The sequence below is a fragment of the Danio rerio genome, chromosome 3, assembly GCF_052040795.2.
Source record: "Danio rerio strain M-AB ecotype USA chromosome 3, GRCz13ab, whole genome shotgun sequence".
NCBI lineage: Eukaryota > Metazoa > Chordata > Actinopteri > Cypriniformes > Danionidae > Danio > Danio rerio.
The window spans coordinates 583974-607226 of NC_141023.1; the positions used below are offsets into that span (position 1 = coordinate 583974).

The window sequence follows — 23253 nt, forward strand, 5'->3', positions numbered from 1 at the left end:
TAGCAGTAAACGTCTTGTTAAATATGACACGCGATAACCTTTTACATTTGCTGTGAGCTGCAGGCTTTACACTTTCATTTGTCAAGAGTATTCATCATGTATTTCAATGCAAATCAGTGTATTTAGTTCCACATTTAGAAAAGATTTTCTTTATTATAGTAACCGTTTTTTAATGGGTGTAAAGAATAACTGGTTGTTTACAAAAGCGTTTTGATATTGGTAAAGGCGTCTGCAACTTTTGTGAAGCATCAAATCACCGGCATATTAACTATCAAAACATGTTCATGACTGCATAAATGTATTATTGCTTTAAAAAAAGTCACATATTCTGCATTTCTATTATACACAATTTGCACTAAAGCGATCTAAAAAGTTCATATCAATAAGTTTTCTCTTTGCACCAGCAGGTGGCAGTCTTTGTACTTTCATTTCGAGGGTGCAGATTGCATAAGGTTTATTAATATGTATAACTTTATTTGTTTCATTAATGACTATAACTTATATATATATATATAGTTAAAAAATATGTACCATTTTCCCAAGTGTATATAACTACTACTGTAAGAAAATATCAGAATTTAGCGCTTACTTTCTCTATTATCTTTGCTTGAACTGACCCGATCTAATCCTGTTTATATGATATGAACCTGCTCCCGATCAGGTTTGACCTAGCAGATCTGTTGCTATGACAACAACTCTCGGATCAGCTTTGAAGAACGAAACGATCCTGGATCGTGTCAAATCGCAAACATCCAAATCCAGCTAATTGAGTAATCCACGTACGAAAAACGGACCCCAGGTTTTAGCTGATTTCTTCAACAGTGTTTTCTAAGGGGCCGTTTACACCAGTGGATCTCAAAGTGGGGGTCACGAGACAATGAAGAGGAGATTACCACCTGGTGATTTCCAAAAATAAATTTTTATTAAACCATAAGAATTATAACATTTTATCCATAACCTACTGAAGAGAAACAAATAGTTGTTTATATTTACTATATAGTTACTATAGTAGCTTATAGTTCTATTGGATTGCGATGAATGACATTATATTAAAGACACCACAATAGCATCAGATGCAGCAAAATGATTTTATAACCCCAGGTTAAACTTTCTGCCACATTTCCAGCACTGACATACATTAAAAAAAATGAATGAAGAAAAGACTTGGGTCTATTGGTGTGTGTGTGTGCGCCATTGCATACAAGGTTTCAGTATTTATAACCACCTCAGAGGATATTGGGGGCTGCTAGTAACTGGCATTGTCACTTAAGGAGTTGCAGGCTGAAAAGTTTGGGAACCCGTGGTTTACACAACGTTCACAATGCTTCACATGTGTCCAGTCATTTCTCTGGAAAGACAAAGCTTAAAGATTCTTGAACTTGTTTTATGTAGATAAGAGTTTTATAATCAGACTATGTGTGTTCAAATGCTGAAATGCTCTATTTTTCTGAATTGACTGAATATTAGTTTGGCACTATGATCAAAAACACATTTACAGTCATTAGCTGCATTAAAATGTTGTAAAATACTCTTTAATAAATTATAGTTGTTGCCAGGTTTATGCATGCTGAGTGTTGTGTAGTATAAATGTTCTGTACAAATGTAGATTAACATCAAATGTTTTCCAATTAAAATGATTTATAAATGTGTTCTGACCCTTTTTTAAAAAGAGTTGTCAAAAGCACACCGTATGTAATGATGCATGTCTGAAAATAAGCTCAGTGGGGATTACAGAAACTCAAACTGATCCTGATCCAGTATCTGACTGAACTTCGGTCACATTTACACACATTATATTCTGAACCAGGGGTCATCAAACTTGTTCCTGGAGGGCCGGTGTCCTGGAGAGTTTAGCTCCAACCCTAATCCAACACACCTGAACAAGCTAATCAAGGTCTTACTAGGTATACTTGAAACACACAGGCAGGTGTGTTGAGGCAAGCTGGAGCTAAACCCTGCAGGGACACCGGCCCTCCAGGACCGAGATTGGTGACCCCTGCTCTATACAATCTCAACTGTTTACATCAGGGCTGCCCAAACTCGCTCCTGGAGGGCGGATGTCCTGCATATTTTAGTTCCAACCCCAATAACACACACCTGAACCAGCTAATCAAGTTGTAAGTATACTAGAAAGCTAACCAGATAACCAGAACCATGCCAAAACAACCCTGTAATTTAATATTCAGCCCGTTTCTCCTCATCCTGAGCTCCAGAAACTACCCAAGTACACAGAGAATACACAAATAAAGCTGAAAGCTGTTGTAGAACATCTAGACAATGCATTTCTCCTGCCTCTTCATTTATATTAGAGGACTTTACTCATATTTAATGCTTATAATATGTTGCCTTTGTTTTATAAGCCATGCCTTATGTTGTATTGGCAGATGCCCATGAAAATCAAAGAAAAGCTTGGGTCAGACTGGACTTCCTTCAGCTCAGATGAGAATAATGAATAATGAGGTTAAAGGTGTTCAGATTAAAGTCCACACACCATTACACAGCACAGGGTCAGGCTTAGACATGTCAAACTATAGAAATGAACACACACACACACACACACACACACACACACACACATCAATATTTTACAGTCATCAACTAAAGCAACAGAACTGACCTGATTGTCCAGTTGAGTTGATCAATAATCCTTCATCAAGACGTCCAGTGAAGAGCCTGAGGAGATTAGTTTACTCAAACACCAATGAAGAATGTGTCCAAAAATCCTCCCAAACATGATCAAAAGCCCCAATATTCCCATTCAAATCCATGACAGAATCGTCCATCAATAGAGTCTAAGAGAAAGAGTCAAAGATGTCCAGAAACAGCTCACAAACACAGCTAGTGCTCCAGTCCAAACAGTGTTTCCCTCCACAATCACACAGGCCTTCCTCTTTATATGGGGCCTACAGGAAGTGTCAAAATAAAAGTCCCTCAAATAGTCACAACATAATGATCAGAAAGAAAAACACAAAGCACTGAAATTAAAGACAGATCAACTCGGTGGATGTACTGCTGCTGTGTTTAACAGTGAACTTAAATAAGGGTTTAAGCCATTATAAAATATAGCGAACTTCAGTAAATCACTTGTTCATTTCTCATGATTGTGTGTGATTTGCGGAAGTATGCTAAAGGACTTTTAATTTGCCAGAAACCTGGGTTAAGCACTTCCGGTGAACTGTATGCTATTGCGAAATCAGCGTGTTTAAGGTCTGTTTTCTTTATATATCAGTGATCTCCACTGGCTGAGTGATATCTGATATAAAGTGTGTCTCAGATTGTACAGAAGCACTGCTTTACATTACATTTCCCCCCCGCCACTTCTTTATAATACAAGCTTTTTACCCCAGTATAGTCAATGGAGCTTCTGCGATAGCCTGACGATCCTGGCGGGCGTGTGTGAGTAAACAGCTTTCTGTCTCGCTTTACACTTGAGCAACTAAAGGAATGCAAAGTCTGTTTAACTGATTGTATTTTAATTATATAACTCCTGAAAGGCTGGTGTCCTGGAGAGTTTAGCTTCAACTCTAATTAAACACACCTGCAGCAGCTAATCAAGCTAGATATACTAGAAACTTCCAGGCAGGTGTGTTAAAAGAAGTTGGAGCTAAACTCAGCAACATCTCCAGGACAGAGTGTGGACACCCCTGGCTTACATGAATAAATGACAACATGGGATGAAGCCCATTATTCATAAATAACACGGGCCTCCTCTGAGCATGAGACATCATTCCAGTTCTTCAGAGAACGTGTTGGGTTCATGAATACACAATGGTCATTTCCATCGTGGTCATTCAGCTCACCTCACATCCAAAACCTGTAAAACATGCAGAAGCATTTTAAGTTATTGAAATTGAGTCAACAATCATGACCAATAAACAGAATTATACAGAAGCAGAAGTGAGTAACAGCGTAGGATTTGTTTTAATGTTTGTATTGAAGAGTCTTGGATTGTGTGTGAGTTTCAGTACTTACCCTTGATTCAGTGCAGAATTATCCACCCACACCATGTTGCCCTCGATTTCTACATCAGTCAAACCAATCCAGACAGATGCAGCAATCTTCTCTCTGACAAATGAGGATATGCAGATCTGTGTAAGAATAAAGTCATGGATATCTGTGATTCCTCTGATTAAAAACAGACACTCGATCAGGAAAACTCACCTGCTGTTCTGCACTCTTGATCATGACCAGATCTGCACCGAGACTCCTGCAAAACTCTCTGCTGTCAGACCAGTTCTCCATAGTCATGGAGAAGAAAAACCCTTCCAGAGTAAACAGATTTCCTATGAAGACTTCTCAGCTGGATCACACTCGAAACCAAGGGGTAAGAAAATTTCCCAGAATAAACCAGCCACAACATCGGGATAGCTGCACCCTGAAGTAAGGAGATCCACAAATTAGTACTTTTTTGTCATCAATATGATAGATTAGTAAAAATAGAATTGGGATTGGTGCTTACTGTATCACTTACTGTATTTGCTCTTCACCCTGTACAATGTCGCTTGTGTGTCTATCCTTGAGTGCAGGAGAAGCATCGGTGGAGTTATTGGAGCTGGAAGCAGTGGAAGCACAGATCTGTGGTCTCGAGATGAAACAAGCACAGCCCTTGGAACAACGGGCCTTGCTAAAGTCCACTGGGCTGTGTCTCGCTCATCGGAGGTAATTGTGCGATACAATCTCAACACTCCATCTACCTCAACCCTGCGTGTTTCTCTGTCCAGTACACCAGGGACATGGCATGAGCAAGTGTCATTCACAACGACCCCTGGGTGCAGCAGCGGTGGACACGTACCAGGACCTGGGACAGGGTCTCTCCTCCACCACCTCCTGTGTTCAAGATCACCATGGAGAACTGCTTCAACCTCCCCCCTCCCTCCCTCCACGAGTTGGGTCACAACGTTGCAATTTCATCACATGACACATCCGAGCTGCTCCTACTAAAGGTAACAATGTAGTCACTTACTGCTTTCCCGGTCCTCGTGTTAAGGATGTTTCTGTGCTGACACACATAACATTCTTAATGTTAACCAGAGAAACGGACTAATGTATAACTCTCTTGAAGTATTTTCGCTTAATGTTATGCTTCAGGATATTATGAAAAAACCCATGCTATCTCTCACTTCAATTCAATTCCCCTTTATTTGTACAGTGCTTTTAGAATGTAAATTTTGTCATAGCAGCTTCACATAGAAGATCATAGTGAATTGAAACAGTGTCAGTCCAGTGTTCAGAGTTGAAGTTCAGTTCAGCTCAGTTCAGTGTGGTTGATTAATCACTACTGAGAGTCCAAACACTGAAGAGCAAATCCATCCATGTGCAGCTCTACAGATCCTGAACCATGCAAGCCAGTGGCGACATTGAAAGAAAAAACTTCACCAACTGGCAAAAGTGAAGAATTAAAAAACCAGGAGAGAAGCCAGGCTCAGCTGGGCTCCACCATTTCTCCTCTGGCCAAACATCTTGTGCAGAGCTGCAGTCTAGGCGCCGAAGACTGGAGAGCGCTGGACGTCCATCATGGAGAAGCTGCAGGTGGAAGAAGTCACCTGCTGGTGTTCAGGCTAGCCCATATGATCAATGGGAGGACTCATCTGTCACTGGGGTCTTACAAGGATCAGTCTCTTTAATCACCATATATAGACCCCCAGGACCCTATGTCAATTTTCTAAAAGAATTCTCTGATTTTATTTCTGACTGATAAACTGATAAAATGCTAATTGTAGGTGACTTTAACATCCACTTAGATGATGTTACCGATACATTAGGGCTCGCGTTTATGGATTTATTACACTCACTTGGGATAAAGCAAAACGTTGTGGGTCCAACCCATCGCTTAAAGCATACATTAGATCTAATTGTGACTTATGGAATCGAGGTCATTGATGTAGACATTATACCACAAAGTGAAAACTGGACTGACAGTTTCAATTTACTAGAACTGCTATGTTAAGCTGCTTTGACACAACCTACATTATAAAAGCACTAAAGAAACAAAGATTAATTGATCTGAATGTGAAGATGACTCTCACTGATGATTGACACCTGAAGCACGTGTGCTCCTCTACTGCTGCCTGCAGGCTCCTCGGGTGAAACCGGCTCTGGATAAAGAGTTCAGTCCTCTAAACACCATTTAAGACAACTATATTGAGAAAAATCTAGTCTTTTCCTAAAAATAAATAAATAAATAAAAATAAAAAATAACTTATTTTTAACTGTGGAAAGAAAAGAAAGGTAAGAAACAAACTCATCAGCACAGTAAAGCCAAGACCAAAAAACAATTCAAGAACATAAAGTCCTTTTATTCAGTGTATAGTGTGTAGAGCGGTGCTTTTTATTTTAATCAACTAAGAAACAGAATTAAAAGTGCTCATGTTAGACATTTAAGATTTAAGAAGATCCATATTCAGCTTTCTTGCTATTGTATCTATTGTCTTTGCTTATATTGGCTCTGGATACTGATATGATCAAATCTAGTCTAATTGAACAAGGTAAAGTAAATGTGTTTATCTCTAAACTGACTTACAGATAAAGAATGCCTCCATGAAGTCAATCACAATGAACAGTTTTAAATGACAGACATCACAAATAAAGCATCATGAGAATAAACAGTGAGCGAGTATTCAGATTCAGTCCTGCTAACAGAATGTTAATGCACATAGTCCTTACACCCCATTAATACCACATGCAGTTATTGTTATGGTGCAAATACAACAACCTGGAGCTGAACACGCTCAAAACAGTGGAGATGATAGTGGACTTCAGGAGAAACTCCCCTGCACTCCCCCCACTCACCATCATGAACAGCACTGCAGCTGCAGTAGAGTCATTCAGGTTCCTGGGCTCCACCATCTCTCAGGATCTGAAGTGTGACATTCACATAGACTCTATTCTGAAGAAAGCCCAGCAGAGACTGAACTTCCTTCACCAGCTGAGGAAGTTTAACTTGCCACAGGAGCTAATCGACACAGTTCTACTCAGCTGTCATCCAATCCATCCTCTGCACTTCAATCACCGTCTGGTTCGGCTCAGCTGCCAAAACCAACCTCCGTAAACTACAACGAATAGTCTGCACTGCTGAACGCATCACTGGCATTACCCTTCCTACACTTCAAAAACTTATTTCAACTCTTCCAGAGTGAGTAAAAGGGCTGGCAAGATCACTCTGGACGCCTCGCACCCAGCACACTACTGGATTACTGGACTAACTGCATCTGTTTAATGCTTATCATCTTTTGTTCATCTTATTTTGTGTTGTCACTTTATGTACATTGGAAGCTTCTGTAGACAAAACTAATTTCTTGTGTGCGTGTGAAGCACACTTGGCATTAAAACTGATTCTGATTCAGTTTAAGCAGAGCAATGCACAGACTTCTGTTAAACATCATCACTGTACATTAACTGAGACACTGACGCTTATGTAAGAAACAGATGTCTGTATGTTTTCAGTTTTGACTACTTTATATTTCGTTCCAATGTTATCAGGTGAAAGAAGCTCATTTGTCTGTTCATGACTGAATCCCTCACTGAGCTCCACACATTTTCTGTTTGGCTAGTTTCCCTGTAGCTCTGATAGCAATGACTTTAACAGCATGACTCTCCACTTCCACAATGGAAATTCTTTGCTCCTCAGGGGCCACTTTTATCTCGCCAAATACTTTTGCTAACATTGTCCTATTACTTGCTCTGACTATTTTAATAAAATATATCTCTTCCTCATGCTTGGACTCCTCCATCAAACGCCAGTAGATTTTCTATCATTCTTTCTGAGTGACCTCTGTGTGCTCCTACTTGAACTGCTTCACTTTTCCCACCAGCTTCTGCTTTTGAATCTCCTGAATGGGCTTCTGCTTTCATTAAACATGTCATTGGTGAAGTGCGCTCCTCCATTTTCCTCCATCATCTCCTCTACTTTACTGATCAGATCTTTAAACTGGGGGAAACTGGCAGATTTATTGTCTAAACAGAAGAAGCGTCTTCCACAACTCTCCACAAGCTCTTTAAGATCTGGATCACCATTTTCTAGAAATTCTTCAATTGTTGTATTTTTATTTTCTAGCTGATCTTTATGTGTGAAGATGATCATGGAGTATTTCTCCATCTGTTCTCCAAACACTTCTTTCAGCTGCTGTATTGTGTTTTTCTCTTCTTCAGTGAATCTGCCCACACAAATCACAATAATGAAAGCGTGTGGACCAGGAGAAGCGTAAGTTATGCATTTGGCTATTTCTGTAATGATCTCCTTTTCACTCAGGTCAGTGTCATACAGTCCAGGAGTGTCGATGACAGAGATCTGTTTTCCATTCCTCATTGTAGTTTCTAACTGGCACCCTTTGGTCTGAAAGCGTGAACTGCTGGAAGAGTAAAACACATTTCTGCCGATGATGGTGTTTCCAGTGGCACTTTTCCCCACTCCAGATTTTCCCAGCAGAACCAGCCTGATCTGACGTGATTTTGCTCCTGAAACTACAAAATAACCAATGTTATTAATAAATACAAAATAATCAGTGTGAAATTTAATTATATAGAATCTTCCCTGACAGCTCTGTCAGACTCATAAATGCACAAAGGGTTCTATATTAAAGGACATTTAGCACTGTTATTTAGATAAACCAAAATAGTTCGTTGGCATCACTACAAAAACACACCAGTTAAGTTAGATCAGTAGTGTTTGCATATCAGCTATTAAATGATGCTCTTTACAAATATTAGTGCATTTACAAACAGTTTAGTCTTTTGTTTGAGCCATTTCAGAGTTAAAAAAATAACTTGGGTACTAACATTTTTCTTCAGTCTTCAATGTCACAGGATTCTTTAGAAATATTTTTTTTTATTAAACATTTTATGCATTGTCATTGATGTCATTTAGTCACTATAACACTATTAGGCTGAAAATTAAGCTAAACATGTACTGTATAAAATCCATCTTTCAACCGCAGAAGAATCAGAAGAAGCTGAAGAGGCATTGGTTGACAAATACTGGTAATTTGAAGTAATTCTGAAGATACTGAAATGTACTGTTTGATTCCATCACAGCTGTATGAACAGCATTATACAGCATTAAAGGGTCAGGAAACACCAGAACACATGTGTTGAGCTGTTGACAGTGGTATATGTGTCCCACACTGCTGAAAACACTATTAGGACACCTATATTTCACTAAAAAGTGTAAATTGGTTATTTTTGCGTTATTTCAAGCAAATTCGTACTTCCTGTTTGAAACGAATTTTTGAAGCTGCGTCACGGTCATGACATAATAGCGTGTATTCCAGCGTGCAGACTGGACGTCTGTGCCAGAGTGTGTCTTATTACGTCTTACAGTGTGCTGCATTAATGCATGAGTAAGGCTTGGTTCAAACCAATCAGCGCGCTCTATTGTGCAACGTCATTAATATTCATTACTGTCTCAGTGTTTAGACGACAGAGACGCCACGTTGTGTTGGCAAAACAAGCGTGAAGTGTTGCTTTTATAGTTTGCTGCAGTGAAGTTTTGTTTTCATTTTCTCTCTGTGAGAGCGCAGCTGGAGTCACGTGTGGATTAACAGTGTACGCGACGCTCCACAACAATAACTTACGTGTCTAAGGAGGATTATTGTTTACCTGAGAGCTGTTCTCATCTGCAAACGCTGAGATCCGGATTCGCTTGTAGTCTCCTCTTAATAAAGACGCGGCTCTAGTTGCTGGTGATTGTCCTGTCTCTACAGATTTGGTAAGTGAGCGACCAGTGCTCTTTGTTTATTCAGTTCGTATTTTATTCGTATCAAACAAACTATTGCACCGAGTGTAAACAAGTTAGCACTAACAGTTACAACCAAACTATAACCTCGTGTTGGATTTAGTGACCAGAAATGCGGAGGGTTTTTTTCTCTCATTCGCCGTGCGGTATCAAACATTGCATGAAAAATACACGCTTAGAGCAGCTCCTCGAATCAAATATCTCGTTTGTCGCGAGGGGCATGAATGAATTCCCTGAATGAAAGAGCCAAACTGCAGTTAAAGTCCACCATTTAATAATTTGGCAGATAATTCGACTACAGATGTCCATGTAAACACAGTCACATTGTCCGCTGTGGTTGTGTGTTTTGACTCTGAAATTCAGCGCGCCCAAATAGACACTCCCACACCCTCCCACTTTAGTTCCTCCGACACTCCCCCCTAAACAGAGCTGAACACGCCCACTTTTCTGACTTTTTCCAAAGTAGAGGTGTGAAAACACCCTGCTGACACGAGGGGGTTTCATGGCCCTTTAAAGAGCATTTGGTGTAATGAATGACTTTTATTGGATGTTCTTCAATGAACCATTAATGGCTACAAAGAATGATTATTTCCTACTGGATGATTCTTCACTCTATTCTTCTGACAGAAGAATTCTGTCAGTTGTTCTAAATGCTGCTGCTGCAAGAAAAAAAACCCTGAAAATATGGCTAAATCCATCTCCAATTGATCTTTCTTGGAAACTCTAACTACAGGACATTATTAGTTTGGAATACACCACAGCGAGCTGCATGGGGGCGGAGTGGGTATAGCATGATCACCTTACAGCAAGAAGGTTGCTGGTTTGAGTCTCGGCTGGGTCAGTTGGTGTTTCTGTGTGGAGTTTGCATGTTCTCCCCGTGTTGGCGTGGGTTTCCTCCGGGTGCTCCTGTTTCCCCCACAGTCCAAACACATGCGCTATAGGGGAACTGATCAACTACACTGGCTGTAGTGTATGAGTGTGAGAATGAGTGTGTATGGGTGTTTCCCAGTACTGGGTTGCAGCTGAAAGGGCATCTGCCTTGTAAAATATGTGATGGATAAGTTGGCGGTTCATTCCGCTGTGGTGACCCAAGATTAAAAAAAAGGGACTGAGCTGAAAAGAAAACGAATGAGTGAATATAAAGCAGCCAAAATAAAAGGCACCAGTGAGAAAACAGTATAATTTAGTCAAATATGAGAGACCGTAAGTTTCAGTCCTGATTTTGTGCATATTATTCATGTTTTTATTTTAATTTTACTTTTCTGTTGGATCTCGGGCTTTATTGTATACAAGTTAAAATCTAAAATGTTCTATAAAAATAAAGAATCAAAAAGAATATTTATTTTCATAGTGTTTAATAATGTGAACCAAAGAAACAACTTACAATTGGCAAATGTGGCCATCCTGTCACGGATTCTCATGTACTTTATCATAAATTTTCCTCCATTCTCCTCCATCGTTTTCTCAATCTTCTGCAGCAGATCCTTCACCTGATCTCCTGATTTACTCCTGTTGTTGAAACAGTGAAATCTTCCTCCACATTTAGTCACCAACCTCTGGAGATATGAGTGATCTTCTAGATATTCTTCAATGGTCTGGTCCAGATCCTCCAGCTCCTCTCCATGTGTGAACAGGATCATGATGTACTTCTGAACTCCAGGACCAAACAGATGTTTAATGTACTCCAGCATCTCCTCTTCATTCTGCAGTGGTTCCTCCAGAGAAAAGGTAAGCAGAACTGAACTGAGACCTGCTCTACATGCAGACAGCAGCTGCTCCTCCAGTTTCTGCAGTTTCTCTTTATCCACATCTGGATCCAGCAGATCTGGGCAGTCCAGCACATCAATCTGCTTCTGTCCGATCTGCGTTACAGCACTACAAAACTCACACTCTTGCTTCTTTTTAACTCTAAATTTTCTTTCTCCCAGTATGGTGTTTCCAGACGAGCTTTTCCCAGAAGCTTTCCTGCCCACTAGGAGAATCCGCACCACCGGATCCTCTGGACAAGCTGATGTAACTAAAAGAAAAGGATAATATGGTAAACTCTGTGTAAATATGAGGTCAAGTATTGTCAGTGTATGATATTGAACTGATGATAATGAATATAGTAATTGTTAACAACAATGAAAAAAACTCTGCCTACTAATGTTTCTGCACAATTACCTAAACTCTCGTTAACATGTCTATATACAGTACCATAATGAGCTTATTTACATCTAATGCTATGTGCATATTGATGATAATCAAATATTCATTACAATATTGATTTCATGAAGTGTTTAATATAGTAGTATATACTCTTTAAACACTTATATTAAACAAACAAACAAACAAACAAAAATGTAAGTTTAAAAAAAAATTTGTTTAAAATATTTTGAACATCAAAGTTGATTATCATTATTCATTATTTTTCCCATCTTCTTTAATATAAGTGGGTTATATGCAAGAGATCGGAATGAATCATGAGGAAGGGCTGATCGTATGACACTTATGCCAGACGTAAGAATAAAATAAAACTGTAAAAAGCATGGCAATGCCTTTTAGGCTTGGGCGGTGTCCAAATTTTGAGACCGTCAAACCGCCTCCATATTTTACCCCGGTATCCGGTATTACCGGCGTAATAAAAAAAATTATGACGTAAGGCTCAGACAGCGTCACCAAACTGTAGGCTTGAGCCAAAACCATTCAGAAACTGAATACATTCTATGCGATCTTAGGCAGAGAGAGAGAGAGAGAGAGAGACAGAGAGACAGAGAGACAGAGAGACAGACAGAGAGACTTTCTCTGTCTTACACAAACACACACATCTCTCCCGCGATTTATTCAGAAATTTACTCCCACACCGTAAGAAATCTGGCCGGCTCCCGCGGGAATGCAGAGAGCTGTAATCGGGCCATAAAAATTATACCCGATAGGTCCCGAGTCCGACACGTACATTTTGATTGACAGCTTTATAAAGCCCGAGCCCTTACAGCTCTAATGCATTTTTTCAAGAATGAGTCATTTATATGTTTTAACAGCATTTATTCGTAACAAACGTAGACTATATCCCACTTGAAAGTTGGAACAAAGAAATAAAATAAGTCCTCTGTAACATCGTAACATCTCAGCACTCTATAGGTCTACATGCACTTAGCCTTTAAATTGGCCAACACACCAATGAAAAGAAATCTTGCTTAACAAATCAAATAAACTCTAAATGATGACGGGTATTTTGGCAGTAACGAAATTGAAGCTGAATATTAAAAGAATAATGCCACCATTAGTCTGTATACTCTGTCTACATTATGATTATATGGTTTAATTAATATTTATTTATAATTTAAAACCCTTTACTCACCAAGATTAGGCTACGTGTGTTTGTGGAGGAACATTATTAAATTCACAGGCTTTAGCGCAGTCTTGCGCTCATGTGCGTCCAGCAGCACTGAACACCGTTTCACTGCTACTGCTACAGGCCGAGATGCAGAGTTCTGATCTGGCTGATTTTGCAAGTTTTGGGTAGGATTGTTTATTCATCTTATACCAGTCAGGAACATCCATTTAATTTTCCATGACCGTAGTTTCAGGGTAGCGAGTGGCCTCGTCATTTTACCTGTCAGCTTGCGGTTTAGGGCTCTACCGTAATACGCAGTGTATGAGCGACCGCGAAATACCTGCGGCTGGAATAACCGCTCTTTCTGACTGGCTTGACCGCCGTCAAAATTCTCTTTTTTTACTACTTCGTCATAGTTTGCTTCACCTTTGCAGGGATGGATTTTAATGCAGGGATTTGGATTTTTTCGGGTCTCGCCGGGTTCGGGCAAAGATCTTCAGCTCTAATGCAGACCTCTCGTTCATATTAACCACGTCTCCCTTCTGTTCAGTCGAAACTGCCAAACTGCAGGACACTTTGAAGCGCGACTCGTCACGTCACCTCTCCCTGTCCCTCTCTCCCTCTCCCTCTCACCCTCTCCCCCTCCCTCTTTCTCTCTCTCTCTCCTCCACACTGTCCCGTGATGACAACCACACACATGTTTTTTAGGCATAAAATAAAGGATATTTAATACTTTATGACGGTATAACGGTATTGAAACTGACACCGTTGCTATTTTTAGATCCCGCGGTATACCATAATACCGTAATATCGCCCAAGCCTAATGCCTTTATCTATAAAATAAAGCATTTATAAGACTGCAATTTAATGAAAAACTAAGCCAGTTCACGGGTGCTGATTTGAATGGAGCGGCGTAGCCTTTTCAACCAAGGGAACCAGAGTTGAGTGATTCTGGATAAATGGAAAAGGAAGTATGTACACTGCGTGGAAATACATCAATATAAGTTGACAGCCAGCTCACAGGTTAGAATGGGGCCTTAATGCTGGAAAAAATTTGTCAGCTGACAGTGCATTGTCTGCTGTTTATATACACATGTGATAATGATCAGGCTTTTACCAAACCTACGTCGTGAACTTAAACTTGAATATTATCATCACATAGTTGCTCAGATAGCATAGGGTTTATATCCAAGCCAAGTTTCATTGGAAGTGCTTAGAAATTAGCATCTTTTATTTAAAGTTTGACATAATCTCAACTGAAACACAAAAAGAGAGCAGGGCATATAGCAGCCAACACCAATAGTGCTGAGCATTGGTTGAGCTCCAGCATATCAAAGGAAAAGCAAATGAAAAGCATCTTGAAGAGGCTGGAGCATGCCAGAAACCTAAAAGGCATTTGATTGGTCAAGATTTGATGAGAAACTGAAGTATGAGGTGATGTGAAAAAAATGTTGATTCATTTATCTGGAAGTGACAAACTGCAAAATTTGAAATTATTCAATTCATATATTGAATGCTTATATCAGTTTTATGTGAAGTTTATTTATAAACAAATTTGGAGAGGATCACATACTTATGATTGTTCACAGCTGTTCCAACTTTGGCTAATGACTGATTATCCTATCAGACGGTCCTTAACTCACTATAAATACGCATAGCCCCCATATACCCCCCCCAACCCTACTTTCCCACCTTTCAAATGGGCGTCACGGTGGCCAGCGATTAGCGCTGTTGCCTCACAGCATGAAAGCCCCTGGTGTAATTCCTTTGAGAAAGCAAACGATCCGAGCACGGTTGTATCATTGTGTTTTATGGATATGTAATAGGCTTACGGCTATATGAAGAGAGAATTATGAGTACGGCGGGAAGTTTCACGAGTCTCCGGATGCCTGCAAACGAGTAATGATCTCCCGGTAATCTTGCATCTCTCTCCCGGTCCTCAAATAGGCATCGTCGCGCACCCTTCTCACCCCTCCCCACCGCATCTCTCCTCACTCTTCAGACACGTCGCGCGCGCACCCTGTCAAACACCACCAAACCACCACCTCTCCTGACAGCTGAGCGGGACGCTGCAAAATAAACCCTGACACTCTGACCAATGTGAGGAGAGTTTACTCGCACGTGACTTGTTTTAGCTCTTTTGGTCCGATTAGAAACTTTGCAGTGTGAAAGCGAACCGCTCCAAGAGCAAAGAGCAGCACTGCAACGATTGTAATCTCTGTTTCGGAACAACTGAATCCATTGACTGGTGTGAAAGCACCCTAAACCTGTCTATAAAAATAATTAAATATTGATTTTGCCACAAAGTACTGTTTTTCAAGGTTTCCTATTCGCTTGCAAATGTTTCATTCCAGGCATAAACTGCTGAAGGGTTGAATTTTACTCATCCTGAACGATGCGGCCGGGATTCTGCCTAGAACCAGGAAATCAGAGCACATCACACCTGTCCTCAGGTCTCTACACTGGCTCCCAGTTACATTCAGAATAGAGTTTAAAGTATTATTACTGCTGGAATCAGCTTCCAGAAATGATCAGATGTGCTCCAACATTAGGCACATTCAAATCAAGACTGAACACACATCTGCTTAGCTGTGACTTTACTGAATGAGCAGTGTGCTATGCAGGACCGGAGCAAGCTGAACTGCCGCTCTATTCAGAGGTCGATCACGCCGCCCTCAACCCCAATGTGAAAACGAAAGTGACCGGTTATAAAAATGAAGTGAGGTGTCGCGGACTTCTTTCTGCCGCCCTATGCGCGGATATAACTGAGGAAGCGAGGGTGCTGAGGGATGGAGGGAGGTGTCGCGGACACCGTGCTCTCTATTCTGCCGCCCTATGCGCAGATATAACTAAGGACGCGCGGGTGTCGTGGACCTCTATTCTGCCACCCTATGCGCGGATATAACTAAAGACACGCGGGTGCTAATGGAGGTGTCACTGACGCCGCCCTCTCTATTCTGTCTATGTGCGAGTATATCTGAGGACGCGGGTGGTAAGGGAGGTATCGCGTAACGCCGCCCTCTCTATACTGCCGCCCTAGGCGGCCGCCTAGGTCGCCTCAATGGACGCGCCGGCCCTGGTGCTATGTACGACATTAAATTAGGTCATAAACAATAAATGTGATCGGTTCTTATTATTAGAAATACAGTCTTTGTTGGCCACCTAAAATTGGAGTCAGAATAAACTCAGCAAATATAAATAAATTTTAATAAAAAACTAATAATAAAATAATAAAATAATACTTTTCTTTAACCATTTAATGCATACTGTAATTGAGCTGATAGAATAGAGATAAAGATGTTTTAAGTAAGGCCGGAAACCAGTAGCCATATAGCTGCCACAGCTTTCTACAAAATATCTTCTTTTGTGTTTATCAGAAGAAAGAAACTCAAACAGATTTGTAGCACATGAAGGGTGAGATAATGATGACAGAATTGTAATTTTTGGGTGCATTTTTTATGTGCGCTTAATCCTTTTCACATTCATTCATTCATTCATTCATTCATTCATTCATTCATTCATTTTCCTTCAGCTTAGTGCCTTTATTCATCAAGGGTCACCACAGCGCAATGATCCGCCAATTATTCCAGCATTTGTTTTACACAGTGGATGACCTTCCAGCTGCAACCCAGGACTGGGAAACACCACACACACACACACGCACACACACAATGACCAATTTAGTTCATAAATTCAATTCCCCTATAGCGCATGTGTTTGGACAGTGGTGGAAACCAGAGCACCTGGTGGAAACCCATGCCAACAATGGGGAGAACATGCAAACTCTACAGTTTTATACCTTACTGCAATTCTAATAAACATGAACCCCCCAGAACAAAGCAAGAGAACATAAAGACCAAACAAACCAATAATTCTTGATTCTGTGTATAAACAAACATGGTAACACTTTATAATAACTACACACTATGAATCATTTTTTAAGCATTAGCATCTAGTGAATTCAATATCAGTTAAGCTGTAACTCTACATTAATAAACATTAGTAAGCAGTTTATATCTGAAGCTATAAATGCTCTATTCTTGACTTACAAACATATTTATAATGTGCCTAATAAGTTTTTTTCATACTTTGTTAATGATTTGTTTTTCATTTCTTAATGAAGTAGAGAATGAGTTAGTAAATCATTAATAAACTATTAAAATCAATGTTTATATATCATATTATTTATGCATATATTAATGATTACTATGTATGCTAATAAATGCTTTAATAATTCAACTTCTTGCAGTTTTGTGAGCTAATCTAAAGTGAGGAATATTCACGCCTTATCAATCCCTTATAAATGACAATTATAGGCTCAGTATCAAATGAACAATAATATTTGCAATCTTGTCTAAAATGTAAAATTACTGTAAAGTTTAAACATTTCCAAATAACACAAGTGTCAAAATACGACATAAAACTGGATAAGACAACATCAATATAATAATTTAACAATATAATAATAAGAATCAATAATAAACTGTACATCAATTTTATTTTAAATAGGGTTGCAAAGATTATTTTTTTTGAGTTGAAGTACAGTTTCATTTGTGTATCTTCAAACAAATATGAACAAATAAAGTCGTTTATGTAATTTTTCTGGTTTAGAATTTAACTGAGCCTTTAATTGCCATTTATAAGGGATTTATAAAGCATAAATAATCCTCACTTTAGATTACTCTCTCTTCCTTCCCTGTCTCTCCCTCTCTCTCTGGTAGCTTTACTTACATTTAGGCTGGGTACAATTAATATAATATGGTTTATCATTTCATCTTTTACCATATTATACAGTTATTTGTAACAAAATTAAGTTATAACCATTAGCAAGTTATTGTCATTAAATTAGAGCTGGGCGATAATTCGATATCGATAATTATTGCGATATAATTTTTTCCGATAAAACAATAATGACACTTCGATAATTGCTCGATAATATTTACGCACTATGTGTAACATTGCGCAAGCATTTTGCAGCCTGCCCTTTCGGATGCCGCACGCCGTACAAGTTAACAGCCATAGTTGTACTTAAAGGAGTAAGAAAATAAGGCAAAAAAGGTCAGAGTCACAGACATTGTTGACAAAAAAACGACACTAGACCTCAGTCTTGAGCTACTTTGTTTTTTGCTATCAGACACAAAACAGCAAGTGCACTGCAAACTGCGCAAGACGACTCGTGTCATCAAAAGCAGGCAACACCACAAGCCTGTTTCATCATTTAAAACAACACCACCCTTATAAAGATGCTAAGAAATTACAAACCTAAACAAGTGCTGGTAAACCAGGGCAACTACCTAGTAGAGTCTCATGTAATTATTTTCAAAAGCCGTGCCTTAGGAGAACCCTAATTCATGAATAACCCCTCTTACCTCACTAAAAACTGATGAAAAGAAAAAAAAGTCCTTTATAGGGAAGAATGAGCGCCACATTCTTCCCTATAAAATAAATATAAAGATGACTTTCACCTCTTACCTGATGTTTTTAACAATATATTTTCTACGTGTTTGCAAAATAGAAGACGTACAACATCTTCCCTATCATCCTTACTAGAAAAGTGTGCACTTGAGGAGATATAGCTCAATATTGTCGGGAAAGAACCCAGCCAAAAGATAACATAGCCTACAAATCAAGCTAAATAAAAATGAACAAAACTCAGTTAATGTCTCAAAGTGGGCCAAAGTAATGTAAGATTATTTTACCCAAACGAAAGTTAAGCAAAAACAACGAAAATCATAACCATGTCAGCAAAATACACCAAAAACCAGATAAAAGGAAAATGCGCGCTTTGAACACTCTTGCCTTACTCTTCATTATTGGGCGTCTCATTTCTTCCCATTCTGCAAAGCCCACTCTCTGCTTTTTCGCTGATCCACTGCCATGTATACCCGCAACCGACCTGCAATTGGCTAATTATAATGTATTTTTTTATTACCCGACCCGTGGTTTATCCGCAGCGCCCGCAGATATAACCGCCATTTATGCATCACTAACTGGAGGCAAAAATACAACCTTTACGGCCACAACCGTAACATTAGTTTCAGACAAAACTGCAGTGTATTTTACTGGTAAATATGTCATTTAAAAACACTTTACAAACACAGTATGTGTATATTTTTTCATGAATTTAAATGGAAACCTAGGCTATCTATCTAAATGAAAATTTAATAAAAAATGAACTTCATTTTTTATGTAATTGTTGTCGTTTACTCGAGTATCCTGACTGTACTAAAATGTGAAAACTGAAAATTCTGTGACCATTAACTCACCTTTACTTTACCGTTTTTTTTTTCCTGATGTTGAACAATAATATCCTAACTTATAATGTCTTTGGTTGTTGAAAACAGTAAATGCTGAATTAAGATTGTTCTTTAGATTATCTTCCAGCCTAAACCACGGGGAATGAAGTTCTGCACAAGACTTTTGGCCAGCGGAGAAATTAAAATGGTCGTGCCCAACTAAGTCTGGTTCCCTCAAGGTTTTTTTTCTTCACTCCCATCAGGTGAAGTTTTTTTTCCCTCTCCGCTGTCGCCACTGCCTCGCATGGTTCAGGATTGGTAGAGCTACGCATCGATGAATTTGCTCTTCAGTGTTTGAACTCTCAGTAATGATTAAATCACACTGAACTGAGCTAAACTGAACTGAACTGAACTTAAACACTAAAACCTGAACCACACTGTTCCAGTTACTATGACCATTTATGTGAAGCTGCTTTGACACAATCTACATTGTAAAAGCGCTATACAAATAAAGCTGAATTGAATTGAATTGAATTTAGATTATTATTTTATTATTTATATTGTCAGACAGCTAAAACATTTCACTAAATGTGTTAAATCAGCTGCACAAAGCCACTGGCATACTGAAAATCTTGTAAAATTGACAGATATAAAGATTTTACGTTTATCGTGATAAATATCGATATCGACTGATATGAAAAAAATTGATAATTGATAATTTGGGATAATTTTTTTTGCCATATCGCCCAGCTCTACATTAAATCATCTCATTTTCAAGTATTTGTGAATTACTTTTGATTTAACATCAACATTTAATTGTTCCATATTGCAATACAATACAATCACATAATATCAACGCTCTCCCACATTTATAGCTATTAATGCTGCACTCATTTCTGTTTTTGGTATAAGATTGGAGAAGAATGGCTTGACTAGAAATTATCAGTTTTTTACCATCATGCTGATCACTTTTTAATCACTCAGCAGAACTACAGTTCAAACAGCTGTGGTTAAAAAACATTTTTACAATACTATAAGAGAATCAGAGATTTGTTAACGGTGACCCAGATGTTCTCCAGACTCACTGTGCTGGATGATGTCCTCCATCTTCCTATAGACTATGTGCATCAGGTTCCCCGGTTGAGAATCTTTAATCAGAGTGCCAGCGGGCATCTTTGAATCCGGGGGAGAAATCTGCACTCTGGAAGAAGAACATTCACAGTGTTGGAAAAACGTCTCTGAAAATGTATCTTACAGATCATCTACAAGCTACAAACTACACTTCTACAAAGTAGCCAGAAACAGTACAAGTTGCTTTATACAAGTTGCTAGAATAATTGAAGCTACTTTTTACCACAAAGACGTACAGTTGAAGTCAGAACTATTAGCCCCCCCGTTTATTTTTATTAACATTTTTTTCTTCCCAATTTCTGTTTAATGGAGAGCAGATTTTTTTTCAACACATTTCTTAACATAATAGTTTTAATAACTTATTTCCAATAACTGATCTTTGCTATGATGACAGTAAATAATATTAGACTAGATATTCTTCAAGACCCTTCTATACAGCTTACAGTGACATTTAAAGGCTTAACTAGGGTAATTAGGGTAACTAGGAAGGTTAATAAGGTAAGTTATTGTATAATGATGGTTTGTTCTGTAGACTATCAAAAAAATATGGTGTTTAAAAATGTTCAAACTGCTTTTATTCTAGCTAAAATAAAACAAATAGGACTTTCTCCAGAAGAACAAATATTATCAGACATACTGTCAAAATTTCCTCAATCTGTTCAACATCAATTAGTAAAAATTTAATAAAGAAAAAAATAATAATTAAAGGTGGGCGAATAATTCTTACTTTAACTGTACATTACAAAAATGCAAAGCAGAAAACAGCAACAAATGTAGCATCGCAACAACAAAAAAATTTACATATTGAGTCAACTAACAAAGCATTACAGAGAAGCATTCTGCAAGAAAGTGGCGTATGGTACCATTTTGTTTTCTAAAACTGCTAGAACACTTAATAGACTGAATTTCAACTGTTTCTGAAAAACTTTTTTTTTTTTTTTTACAAACAAACAGCAATCAATAAACAAATGTAATGTAAAAGCATGAGATGTGTGATTTACAAACTGTGGTTCATCATGGTTCGTCAACAGATGTCCTAAATGAACCGCCACCTTATCATGATGGAGTAATTTGAGTGTCTGAGTGATCCTAGTCTGACTGGGACTAATGCCCCCGCTAGGGTCTTCTAAGGCAAAAAAGTCTTAGACGACAGATTTGACTAAGTGCGGTTCAAAAACCCCTAATGAGTACTAGAACTTTGAGGAACATAACAATGTCTGATATGAGTCAGGCCCCGTTTACACTAATATGTTTTCATTTTAAAACGCATTAATTTTTGCTACGGTTACGCCATCTGTCCACACAATACCGGAGTTTGAGCGCCGAAAACGGGAACGTTTGGAAATGCTGAAGAGGCTGTTTTCATTGTAAAACGCTGCTGCTCCGTCTCAGTGTGGACGAGGAAAACAGAGACATCTGAAAACAGAGGCGGTGCTGGAGCCATTCGCCTCTCTGATTGGGGCTTTTCCTCAATATTAAGTAGCCTAACACACAGTTCAGTCCTGCATCCACTCCCTGTAAGTTTAGATTTCGCAAGTGTGATCTGGAAAACAGACTCCTGAGGACATGTCGGTAAATCTTCAACGGTAACAATGTACTGTATAACCTTATTCACATCATCCTGGTTATGTTGTTTCACTATATCTTAACAATAAAATAAAAACATGATATAAGAAGCTGCTATTTTCATTTTAATATTAACAACTTAACAGACAGCAGAAATGTTGAGGCGTCGTGTTGCATATATGAGCGTTATCTTCACTGTGTGGATATTTATAACAAAACGGAGCCGATAACAACTGTGCTGTTCAGAAATGCTGGGTGAAACGCTAGTGTAAACGTGGATCGTTTTCATTCTAAAACGCCGTTTTATTTAGGGTTTTATTGGGTACCCCTGCAGGAGGTGCTGTAAGGGACAGGTGCATTGTAGAATGGGCAGTGGTTGAAGGTCAGGACCTCGACAACCCGATGGTCAGGCACAGAAACTGGCTCTTGGGACACGGAATGTCACATCACTGGGGAAAGACCTGAGCTTGTGCTGGAGGTGGAATGGTACTAAAGATAGTCAGCCTCACCTCCACACACAGTTTGGGCTCTGAAATACAACTTATGTTGTAATTTAATACATAAGCCTTTAAGAAGTAATTTTATTTACTTTGTGATGCCAGTTTTACTCCTGGTGTTTAAGTCATCAAAGTCTGTAATCCTGCTGCCATTGGCCAAAACAAGCTGGTTCTCCTCCAGTCATTGTTGCTCCCGCGACAAAAACAGTGAGTGGACAAGACAACAGTACGGTGACAGCATGGAATACGACCCGAGCACACAATTTAACACATGTGCCCAATACAGGTTTTATTTCTGTGTTAGCGATCCTGATTGTGAACAAATAATCTTTTTAATCAGATCTTCTAAGTGAACTGGTTGAATTCTAAGTGAAATAGTTGAGTTCACCAAATAGAACTGAATCATTTGAAATGATTGCCACAAAAGATCTGGTTCATGGGAAAGATCTGAACTTTCCATCATTACTGTGTATCTAACTCCAGAAGCAGCCTTGCACACATATTGAACAGCACTTTGGTCTGCTGTCTTGTGGGCTGTTGTGTTTGAATTTGAGGATGGGAGATGGTAGTGTTCATGTGTCTTCTGAATACAGCTGTCAAAAATATATCCTTGGTTGAGTTATTATACAATAATCTGATGATTTTATGTACTGTATTTTGCACCTAACAAATATTCTGATTTATTAAAAAATAAAAATAAAACTAACACTGAAACTAATAAAAACTAAATCTAAGTAATTTCAAAATATAGAAGCTAATAAAAACTAGTAAATCTGC

At 38.8% G+C, this 23253-nt stretch overlaps 2 protein-coding genes across 3 annotated transcripts in view; both read right to left on the reverse strand.

Annotated features, from left to right (window-relative positions):
• Positions 1-3342: 3342 nt before the first annotated feature.
• The window catches only part of LOC110438686 (salivary C-type lectin 2), a 64387-nt gene continuing 44476 nt past the window's right edge, over positions 3343-23253 (reverse strand). Inside the window, exons 3-5 of one of the 2 annotated variants that reach the window (XM_087243868.1) lie at positions 4162-4283; positions 3973-4088; positions 3343-3814 (exon numbers count right to left, since the gene is read on the reverse strand). In XM_087243868.1, coding sequence (XP_087099994.1) covers positions 3802-3814; positions 3973-4088; positions 4162-4283 — 251 coding nt within the window. In that variant the 3' untranslated portion in view covers positions 3343-3801. Of the gene's footprint in view, positions 3815-3972; positions 4089-4161; positions 4301-23253 lie in introns of both variants that reach the window. The other variant, XR_015480275.1, reaches the window with a different exon arrangement.
• The window catches only part of irgf4 (immunity-related GTPase family, f4), a 44567-nt gene continuing 27589 nt past the window's right edge, over positions 6276-23253 (reverse strand). Inside the window, exons 6-8 of the mRNA XM_087243570.1 lie at positions 20368-20483; positions 11115-11747; positions 6276-8460 (exon numbers count right to left, since the gene is read on the reverse strand). Of these exons, the coding sequence (XP_087099696.1) occupies positions 7796-8460; positions 11115-11747; positions 20368-20483 (1414 nt within the window). The 3' untranslated portion in view covers positions 6276-7795. The remainder of the gene's footprint in view (positions 8461-11114; positions 11748-20367; positions 20484-23253) is intronic.